Below are 10530 nucleotides of genomic sequence, written 5' to 3' on the forward strand. Positions count from 1 at the left end.
CACGTCTGGCTCTGACCGTCCTTTTGTTTTGACTTCTGAACACTAACGCTTGGCGTGACCAGTCGGGGTGACACAGGTTTCCGGGATCACACAGCCAAGCCGTGTGCTTGTCTGGAGGGCAAGCGGGAGCGAGCCCAGGTGGGCAGACCGCAGGCATTCAGTGCGTCCCAGAGGGGAACCTTGCAGCGCCGCTGCCTGAGCTCTGAGCCCCTGTGGGGGTACAGGCAGCGCCCCAGCAGCCCCCTTCATGTCAGCCGTGTGCACCCGCCCTCAGCCCTCCAAAGGTCACCGGCTGGAGCAGGTCACTTGTTAGCTGGCCACAGCTGCCACGAGCTTCCTGAGGTCTCCGCTGGGAGCTGAGGAGCCCCCTGGAGCTCTTCGGAGCCTGGGGTAAATGGAGAAAAGTAACTGTCCTGGGGAGATCGCTTTGGTGAGGGAAGGAGTTAGACGGGGAGACCGGCTTTGTAACCTGGCGCTGGCAGCTGGGCTCGGGGAGTGGGTCGGTGCCCACGGGGCTGGCTTTCCCGGGGACCTCGCAGGGCCCGAAGGTTCGGTGGTCCAGCGGGGCTGGCTCACACCGAGGACACGCTAACCGCGGGACAGCATCCTTGGTGAGCAGGCCCCATTCTGAGCCTTCATGCACACTAGCAAACGGCTCCAAACGGTGTCCAGAACAGTCTTGGGCGACGTGAAACAAGCCAGGAACACGGGTCGCAGCCGCTTCGTTGGCCTTCCAGTCGCCGAGAGCACAGCTACCCGGAGGCCGCGGGAGAAGCACCAGCCGACACGGTCCTTTCCGTTTCCCGAGGAGAATTTCCTTTCGGGATGTGCAGGGGGACGGGAGGAGCCCCGAGGCAGGCAGGAGCCGTCCCCAGGCCTCGGTGCCCCCAGGGGGACACGCTTCTCCAGGCGAGCGGGCCGTCTGGCCACAGCAGAGGGATGCACGCCTCTGACAGCCACCCAGGGTAGGCATTTTTCAAAAGAAAGAGAAACCATTTCATTCTGTATAAAAAGCTACAAGCCTGGCTTTGGAAGGCTGACCCGCATATTTAAATTAGCTGCCAAATTTTCAATTCTCTACCTTGTAGTGGCCGCTAAATCCTTCGCTTGAAGATTTTGTTCCAGCTCCGGACAAAATCTTGCAGAGGCAGCCTCAGGCGATGCCCTCATGTGACTAGCGTTTTGCAGGCTGAAAAGACCAATTTATGGGGGCGATGATTCCTGCGTGGCGCCAACTTCCTCACTCCCAGGGACGGGAGGCCGTCCTGAGGGGTGGGCGGGGGCACGCAGCCCCCCTTTGCAGCAGGTGTCGGAGGGTCTGAGCGATGGTAAGGCGCTCTCTGTTTTGCACCCGTAACAGCCCCAGCATGGAGGGGCCCGCAGTGGTCTCAGCTCAACACACGAGGGAGACAAATCCCTAATCGATCCAGGTTGCTGGGCTCTTCCAAGTGCCCTGAAAAGCCACCAGTTCTCTGGACGTTCACTTACCTGCACTCGGCCACCCCGCTCCGAGGCGCTGACCGGTGAGGGGAGCTGGACGGCCAGAGACATCCTTAGAGGGGATCCAGGGGAGCTGCCTTCGCCAGAGCCCAAACCGGGCGCCAGCCCAGGTCGGTCAGCAAGTGAGCGAGCGGTGGTGCAGCACACACCCACCTCACTCAGCAACGAAGGAACCTCGCCGAGGGGCTCAAAGTCGGCGCGCTGAGGGGCCCAACACGAACGCACACGTGCGTCTGCAGAGTGAGCTGCCGAGGCTCTAGGACAGCGGCTGCGCTGCAGGGAGGGGAGCGGAGCCAAGGCCTCCTGTGGCCACACAAGCCTATGCGCTCGTTGTCACGGACGCCACCGTCCCTCGCTCATCCGGGCACTGCTCCGGGAGCACATCCGTTTGACTTTGCCGTAACTAAATTACGCTGCAACTTAAGTTACTCACAGGGATGCAAGCGCAGCGACTGCCCAGCCCTGGGATGGCTGAGGTGGTCATTGCTCAAAACCTTAGGGCCCCGAGGCCACCCTGACCAGACACGGGCGAGAATGCACCTCCTGCCAGCCGTGTCCGCGGTGTGTCTCTTGGGCAGGGGAAGCGTGTTCCCTCCTCAACCTGGTGGGCGTTCATTTCCACAACGTCCCACTTTCTGAGGTTAGGCCGCTCGGCACCTGCTTCACACTCAGCCTGACCCTGGGCGGCAAGTGTTCTCGGAGCATCCTCTGGCCTGGGCAGGGCGGGTGTCCTTACCTTGTCCCTCCACAGGCCCCTGTACTTCCCTTTCGGTGACATCTGTCCCAGCCGGGGGGAGGGACCCCGCTGGCTGTCCTCAACGCCGCTCCGAGAGCCCAGCGCAGAGCCCGGCATGTTACGGGCTGAACCGTGTCCGCCCTGGGGATTCCTGGATCACCCGATTCCCTGCACCTCCGAACGGGACTGTAGCTGGAGAGAAGCTTCTTTCCTAGCGTTGAGACAGAACTGACGTCCGGCACAGGCCCTACTGGCACACGAACCACCGTGGGCACGGGGTGTTCGGGGCGACGAGCCGATGCACGCACAGTAGGATCTTTACCACCCGAGCTCGGCTAACACACGGCAGCCCATCTTCTGGCCGCCGCGGCTGCAGGGACAGCAGCTGACACCTGCTCCCAGCATCTTCCAAGCGCAGGATCGTCAAGGGGGGGCTGCACAGATGGCCTCGGCCAGCACCGCCGATCCCCACCCCGATTCCCACCCCCATCCACCGCCACCCCCTCTGCTGCTTCTGGGAGCCTGTCGATGTGAGGTGTCTCGGGTTAGCGGCACAGTCCAGCATCCGTCCTTCAGGCTCACCCCACGCAGCATCATGTCCCCGGCTTCCTGCGCGCTCCTGCAAATGCCGCGCTCCCCGGGTCGGCGGCCGCCCAGGAGGGCCGCAGGGTCCCTCGGCAGCCTGGACAGGGCCGCGCTGACCCGCTCGGTACATTCGAGCCCCGGGGCCGGGGCCGGGGCCGCGCGGACCCCGCGGTGCCTCCCTCCCTCCGTGTCGCCAGCCTCAGCACCCGCCGCGACCCCGGCCGTGACCTCGGTCGTGACCCCGGCCGTGACCCCGGCCCGGGCGCTGCCGGCGGGTGGGCATGAGGCGCGCCGGCCCCCGACACCCACTCGGCCCCGCGTGCGTCCTCGGAGGCCCCGAAGCGGCTCCAAGCGCGGCCACGCGCCCCCAGAGAACGTCCCCCGCACGACTAGGCCCACACCCCGCAGGGGCCGCCCTCCGCCGGCCGGAAGTGACGTCGCCGCCCCGGAAACGCGGCCGACCGGCCTGCCCACTTCCGCGAGGACGAGGAGCTCCTCCGACCTCGCATCTCCGAGAGCGCGGATCCTCCTCCCGCGCCGGCGGCTTGGACGAAGGCGGGGAACCAGTTTCAACCCTCGCGTCGGCTCCGCCCCGCGCCGAACCCCGAGCCGCCCCGCCCCTCCCGCGCCGCCCGCCGCGGCCCCGCCCACTCCACCGCGGCCTATCCCGCGGCGCGCTTTACGCAAGGCCCGCCCGCGGCGCGTAGGCCCCGCCTCCAACCTACGCTCGGCCAATCCCGCGCCGCGGCCCGCCCCCCGCCCTGGCCCCGCCCATTCCACCGTGGCCTATCCCGCGGCGCGCTTTACGCAATGCCCGCCCCCGGCGCGCCGGCCCCGCCTCCAAGCTACGCTCGGCCTATCCGGCGCCGCGCTCGAGCCCCGCCCCCGGCCTGCCAGTGCGGCGCACCCTCCGAGCCTCTCTCCCCACGCCGCTGCCTTCCGTGCGTCCCGCTCCGCGGTCGGACCCCGCCCCCGCCCAGGCCTTCGGCTTTTCCCGCGCAGCCGGGTCCCGCCCCCGTCCTCTCCCCCAGCCTATCCCGCGCCGCGCCGCCGCCGAGCTCCGCCCCCTTCCTCGTTGCCGGCCTATCCCGCGCCGCGCCGCGTTGGCGCGCGGCTGTGACGTCACGGGTGGCGGCGAGGCGCGCGGCGGAGCTGCGCCGCTCCGGGCCGGCGGCCATGCCCAAGCGGGGCTGTCCGTTCGCGGACGCGGCCCCCCTGCAGCTGAAGGTCCGCGTGGGTCAGAGGGAGCTGGGCCGCGGCGTGTGCGGCGAGCAGCACTCGCGGGAGGTCTTCGGTGAGTGCGGGGCGCCCTCCCGCCCGCGGGGGCCCGAGCCGGCGGCGTCGCCCCGGCCCCGCGTCGGCCCCGCTGCAGGCCCCGGGGAGGGGGAGGCGGAGGCCCGGCGGGCGGGGGCTGCGGGGGCTGCGGGCGCCGGGCCGCGCCGGTGAGTACCCGGAGCTGCCCGAGGTGAGGCTCCCCTGCCGCCGCGCTTGTGGCTGCAGAGCGGGGCTCGGGGTCGCCCTCCCCCGCTGTCCCCGGCCCTCCCGTGCAGCCCTGGGTCGCAGACGAGGCTTTCTGAGCCCTCGAGTGATAAAGCTGAGCGCAGCCTGGGGCTGACCCGGTCAGGGCTGGCAGGCAGGCCGCTTACCTGCAAGCGGGGGACAGTCCGGCAGCCCTTTCCCGCTGCCTTGAGGTCCTGGGCGTTCCAGCCGGGCAGTCACCCCGGGCCACTGCCGGGCCGCGGGATCCCAGGACAAGGCGAGGAGGAGCTGCGTGGGGCAGGGCCCACCAGCCGCCCATTTGAGTCACCGTCCACGACACACGCAGCCAACGGCCTCCAGGGCCTGTTGGGCCTGGCCTCGTGGGGGAGGCAGGAATCACAGAGCATTTGGGGGCTGGAGGTGGGCGTTTGATCTTGTGAAAGCCCCCGATGGCGGACGTGTGGCGCGACGGAGAGCCTCTGCTGCTGGTGCCGAGCCACCAGTTCAGCTCTCAGGTGGGAGTGTCCCGGGCCCACAGGCGTCTGCAGAGCTCCAGGACCGCTTTGTCAGGAGCCGGTTTCTGTCGTGCTCTGTGGTAGGTGAAGGGGGTGCGCGCTGGCCGGGGCTGTAGGCCCAGCCCTGAGCCTCTGGTGTGAATGAGTGATCTGAAGCCCAGAGCGTCCTCTGTGCTATACACCAGCCGGCTTGCAGGGTGCCGGGCAGGAGAGAAACAGCAGTGACATGAGGCCACTTGTCGGGAAAACCGCGTGGAAGGTCATGAGAGGGAGCCTGGGGAGGGCTGCGTGGTACAGGATCATCCTGGCGGAGGTGGCCGCTGAGCCCGGGTAAGGAAGGGCGAGCAGACCCAGTGGTCCCCAGCTCACCAGGGAGCATCCTGGGCCGGGGCGGCTGGATGACAGCACGATGGAGGCCTGGCCACGGCAGCTGGCAGGATGAGGGGGCAGTGCCAGGGCTTCCACGTCGCAGGGCTGTGAACACTGGGACTGATTTCTCTTCCTCAGAGAAAACCAAGCAACTCCTTTTTCGAGGGGCCCAGGCCTACATGGACCACTTGTGGGAGGAAGGCTGTGCCATTGTTGACCTGCCGGAGTCCCCAAAGCCTGGCCCCACAGAGGCCCTTCGGGTAGCCCGTGGGCAGATGCTGATTGGACCAGATGGCCGACTGACCAGGAGCCGAGCGCAGGCCTCTGAAGCTGGTGAGTGAGGCCAACAGCAGGCACTTGCCCAGCCATGCGCTAAGGGTGGATCTGAGCACTTGACTCCTGACACTGTCTGCCTGGGAGGTTCTCCTCCCCTCCCTGCAGGGGCAGGAGCTGGTGAGCACCAGGAGGCTCCCGACCTTAGGAGGTTCTAACCCCCACCCACCCCCAGCTGATATGCAAGCATGCAGGTTGTGAAGCAGCTTTTAGCTGGGGGATCAGGAGCCACGTGCAGCAAGATCCAGAGACTCAGCTGGGTGGCTCCGCCGGTCCGGCGCCTGTGTGGTGTGCAGCTCAGACGACCACCTTTGTTGCTGGTTAAGAGCCATAGTCCCTGCTGTCCTCCTCCCCAGGGCCTGGACTGGGGCCCAGGAGCTCTGTTAACCAGTGATGCAGGGCCACACTTTGAGACACGGGTGCTGGATACACGAGACGGGGCCCACAAGAGTTCTCATACAAGCCACAGTGGGAAGAACCGATCCTTCCAGTACCGACATTTGAATAGTGGGAATGGAAGGAGCGCTCAACCCAGAGTCACGGAACCAGCCCTGTAACATGCTCCCGGGCACTTGGGGTCTCCCTAGTGAACAAGGGTCTGTGGGCCGTGCTTTCTTGTAGGGTGTCAGGAGGACCCGCTTGCAGGGAGTCCGGTCGGGATGTCGGTGGCCCCACAGCCTCCAGCACTTCAGATCCCTGCAGGGCTGACGGATGGCGTTTCTTTCTTACAGACCCCTCCGGGGCAGCGACCAGAGCCTGTTCCTCGTGTGTGCGAGCCGTGGACGGGAAGGCAGCGTGTGGCCAGTGTGAGCGTGCCCTCTGTGGGCGGTGTGTGCACGTCTGCTCCAGCTGCGGGGGCGTGGCCTGTGCCCTGTGTGCCCTTGTGGAGTAAGTGGTTGACCGTGGGGTGCCCGCGCAGGCACTTGAGCACCCCTGTGACATTGAGGCCTGGAGGTTGGGAGAGCGGACGCCTGGCACTGCCCCTGGGGACGCGGTGGTGCCGATAACTGCTTTGCCTGGTTTTAAGTTTTTCTGAAGACTGAGCTTTCGTCACGGAACTGCAGATCACGTAGACTGCCAGTTCTGCCTTGCTCATAGTTTTCTGTCTCAGTAACTTCGTGATCTGATCTTTCAGGCTCTGACGTAAGGACTGCGTCACATGGTTTTCTTGTTGGTCTGCTCGCCAGTGCAGGAAGCAGGGGTGGGGGTGGGGAGCAGGCGCAGGCCTGTATGTGTGTGCTGGGTGCGGGCTGTCTCGAGCCAGAACGGACGTCTGCTTAGTGTGTTACTTGAGTGCGCGTGTCTGCCTCCGCTGTCTGGATCCCGCGCCTGCTTGAGAGGCACCAGGTACCATTCCCACCCCAGTGGCCACTTCTGGCGCCGGCTGGGAGTGTAAGACGAGGCCCCCACGCAGACTTGGAGCTGGTTGTGCAGACCTCACACTAGCTTAGTCATAGCAGCTAAAGCCAAACGTGGAAGGCAGAAGCCCACCTCAGGTGGGCCAGCCGGCAGAGCCTGGGAAAGCCAGGGGCGGGGTGGGTCCTGGGAACCCCTGCTGTCCTGTTTGGGTTGTATGTTGGCCAGTTATGCATGTGGAATACTCTTCCCTTTGCTTCTGCGAGCTTATTTTTACTTTCCTGTTTCCGTGCAGACTGAAGAGGGCTGGGCCCCCGTGCCTCGAGGCCATTTCCCTGGGGAGGGACCCAGTTGGGCAGCCTGCAGGTTTAGGGAGGAGTTCCTGGGCCCTCCCCCTCCCCCTCCGTGTGTGGCAGCCTTCCTCCTGTCCTGACGGTGTCCTCCTGGCCTTTATCTTCTGCTTCCTCTTCCCCAGCTACCTACAGAGTTCACCCTGTGATGGGGGAGGGAGTGTCCATTTCTTAGAGCTACGGCCGGGGGACGGGCTCCCTGCTCCAGGTCCCAGGGCTGAGGTGGCATCCCCAGGTTTAGAAGGCGGCCTGGGCCTGCTGCTCCCTCCCCTTCAGGGGCAGCCCCTTTGGGTCCTGGTATCCAGGGCCACAGAGCTGGGAGCTGTGCAAGGTTCTGCTTCCACTAACAAGTAGCCCTGCGGCCATCGGCGTCCTGCCCACAGCTGGTCGCCTGTGGCACGTCCTGTGCTGTGGGCCACGGGCTTACCGTCTCCCCTCCCCGCCTGGTGGCAAGCTGCGCTGCCTTTTTGATGGCGCATCTCAGACTGAGGCCTCTTTCCAATTTTCTTGTCTTTTCATGGTCTCTCCTGAGGACCCTCCTCTGCGATTTGCTGAACTACTGTGGTCCAGTAAATCCTAACTGGATGCCAGGAGGTTCCCGTGTGGGGGGCCACAGGTGGGCCGTCGGCTCTCAGTCCGGTAGGGCTGCTGTGACAGACAGCAGTGGGCGGTAACTTCGCGTGTGGGGTTAGGGCCCACCCGCCTGCGGTGTGGCCCTGGCTTAGCTAGCTCTGCCTGCGGCTCCCGGCTCTGTCCCCAGATACAGTCAAGGGACTGGGGTCAGCACCACAACATACCAATCCAGGCGGACACAACTGAGCCCCTAAAAGCCGTTTTCTCTCTTCCCTGTGACATTGCAGCTGTGGTGACGTTCACGAGTCGGTGCTCTGTGCCAGCTGCGCCATGTTCGAGGCCTGAGGGCTGGTCTTCCCGGATGGACTGCACCGGTGTCGATGCCGTAGAACTGTGGGGGGTGGGGGTCTGTTTTATATTTTGTACCGAGGGCAGAAGTGAATAAACCTTTTATATTTGGACAAGAGGACTCAGTTACCGGTTTGGGGGCGTGGCCTCTTGGAGCAGCGCCCCACAGGTGGTGTGCTGGCCCCCTGGGCTTCCTGTGAGGTGTATAGATGGGAAAAGGAAACGGGCATCCAGAGTCAGCTACTGCAGCCCCTCCAGCCAGTGATGACGAGAGAGCATTTGGATCCAGGCTTTCTGACGCCAGAGTGCAGAACCATGGTGCCAGAGCAGCTGGGGCGGGACGGGATGTGATGTCCCACACTGCCCCTGAAATGCCACCACTACGTGCCCCCATCTGGGTGTCCACTTGGTTTTTCAGATGCCTGCGTGGCCTGGCTCCAGGTGACTGGACAGTCCCTGCTCTCCAGGGAGGGGTAGCCAGCTGCGCCATGTCCTCAATGCATTTGGGGCAGTGGCCTGAAGGGAGGGGAGTTAACAGGAGCAGCAGGGTGGCCAGGAAGACGGCAGAGGAAGCCAGGGGAGGTCACACAAGCAGCCTGTGGGTCTCCCTCTCCTGGTGCCTCCATCCTGGTCCCCACACATGGGGGTCCCCTGCAGGGCAGATATGTCCGGGGATAGTGGGGTATGATTCTTAGAGGACACAGGGTGGCAGGCTGGAGCAGGGCCCAGGCTGTGACGTGCTACTGTGGGTGAAGCATCAAAACCACCAAAGTTCAGATGGGAAGGGCCACACACAGAAGAGGCTGATGTGCCATCGGGGCAAGCTGCCCATCAGTCATCATAGGACCACCTCCTCTCGTCTGGCTTCCTGCAGAAGCCCTGGGACCTCTCTCCAGGCGTCACCTACAGGCCGTGGCCCAAATAAAGCACGTCACACTGGTCATCTGGGAAATGCAAATCAAAAGCGCAAGGAGACACCACCTCCCACCCATCAGGATGACCATTAGTAAGAAAACAAGGGTTGGCGAGGATGCCGAGAAGCTGGAACCCTTGTGCACTGTTGGGAGTGTAAGATGGTCTGACCACTGTGGAAAACAAGTGTGGTGGTTCCTCAAAAAGTTAAAAATAGCAACCCTGTATGATGCAGCCACCCCTCCACTGTGTGTGTTTACCCAAAAGAACTGAGAAGGAACACGAGCAGACGTGTACACTCCCGTGCTCACTGCGGTGTGAGTCCCCGTGGCCAGAAGAGGGGAACAGCCTGTGTGTCCATCGACAGACCAGGGGGTCAGCAGACCAGCCTGTCTGGGCCGCAGGGGGGTATCCGGCCTCGGGGAAGGAGGCCCTGACCCCTGCTGTGGCCTGGATGGACTGTGAGCATGTGGGGCCCATGACATGACCCGGGCATGGGAGGACCAATCCTGTGATCCCTCATGCTGTCCCCTCGCAGAGTCCGATTCATGGACACAGTAGGATGGGGGTGCACCAGGGGCTGCGGTGGGAGGTGGGGGGGTGGTCAGAGCTTCACTGGGACAGTTTGGGAAGGTGGGTGGCGGTGGTGAGAGCCGCACAACAGCAACTTGCTGCATGTAGAGCCACTGAGCTGCACGCTTAGAAATGGTTAAAGTCGGGTCAGGGCACAGCGGGTTATGCGGCCGACTCTTGGTTTGGCTCAGGTCGTGACCTCAGGGTCCTGGGATTGATTCCCATATAAGGGTCCACATTCAGCAGGGGGTCTGCTGGAGAGTCACTCTCTGCCCCACCCCCTGCTCACACACATGCATAGTCTCGCTCTCTAAAATAAGCAAATAAAAAATGTTTAAAAATTGCTTCTAAAGAGGCATGTGTCATTCTGCATAGTGACACATGTACCTATATTTAAAAAAAAAAAAAAACCAAACAGTTGACTCTTGAAAGCAGAAGTAATAGGAGTTTAGTTTTGACATCTGTGGACACAGAGCTTGGAAATGGGAGTGTGCCCTGCCCTGTTGCTGTGCATGGGGCCCCAACGGCACTTGGAAGGCAGATGGAGAAATACGGGGTGTGCGCTGGGCATCCCAAAGCCACGGGGCTTGGGGGCCCTCAGAGCTGCTCAGCCGGGGGGCTGGGTCCTTCCATGGACACGGAACGTCCGTGGGAAAACTGGTAAGCAAGCCAATAAAGGAGATAAGACGGATGTTTGGAAAAAGTCCTTTAATCCAAAGTCAGGCAGGAAAGATGAAAGGAGTGAGAACAAATGGGACCCAGAAGAGCAAGAGGGTTCTTCGGCTCCGTCCCACCTCAGCCGCCTGCAGTGCGAGCAGCAGACCCAGCGCCTTGGTCAAGGATGACGTAGGCAGACAAACCTGAGGGCTGATCGACTCCGTCCATGCGCACGCATCCCCGG

At 63.6% G+C, this 10530-nt stretch overlaps 1 protein-coding gene across 2 annotated transcripts; it reads left to right on the plus strand.

The window, feature by feature from the left end:
• Positions 1 to 3795: 3795 nt before the first annotated feature.
• Positions 3796 to 8260, plus strand: SIVA1 (SIVA1 apoptosis inducing factor). 2 transcript variants are annotated; one of them, XM_026012686.2, is made up of 5 exons: positions 3812 to 4115; positions 5323 to 5517; positions 6249 to 6405; positions 7756 to 7839; positions 8084 to 8260. In XM_026012686.2, the coding sequence occupies exons 1-5, from the start codon at positions 3998 to 4000 to the stop codon at positions 8139 to 8141; spliced, it is 612 nt and encodes a 203-aa protein (XP_025868471.1). In that variant the 5' UTR covers positions 3812 to 3997; the 3' UTR covers positions 8142 to 8260. The 2 variants fall into 2 exon arrangements, with proteins under 2 accessions (XP_025868472.1, XP_025868471.1); XM_026012687.2 differs by lacking the exon at positions 7756 to 7839 and having other exon boundaries at positions 3796 to 4115.
• The last annotated feature ends 2270 nt before the right edge of the window (positions 8261 to 10530 follow it).

This window comes from Vulpes vulpes, chromosome 6 (genome assembly GCF_048418805.1).
Source record: "Vulpes vulpes isolate BD-2025 chromosome 6, VulVul3, whole genome shotgun sequence".
Taxonomy (NCBI): Eukaryota; Metazoa; Chordata; class Mammalia; order Carnivora; family Canidae; genus Vulpes; species Vulpes vulpes.

Coding starts and splice junctions, on each gene's coding strand:
- SIVA1 (XM_026012686.2), top strand. CDS start 3,998: ATGCCCAAGCGGGGCTGTCCGTTCGCGGACGCGGCCCCCCTGCAGCTG. Junction 4,116..5,322: donor GCACTCGCGGGAGGTCTTCG/GTGAGTGCGGGG, acceptor TCTCTTCCTCAG/AGAAAACCAAGCAACTCCTT. Junction 7,840..8,083: donor TCCCGTGTGGGGGGCCACAG/GTGGGCCGTCGG, acceptor GTGACATTGCAG/CTGTGGTGACGTTCACGAGT.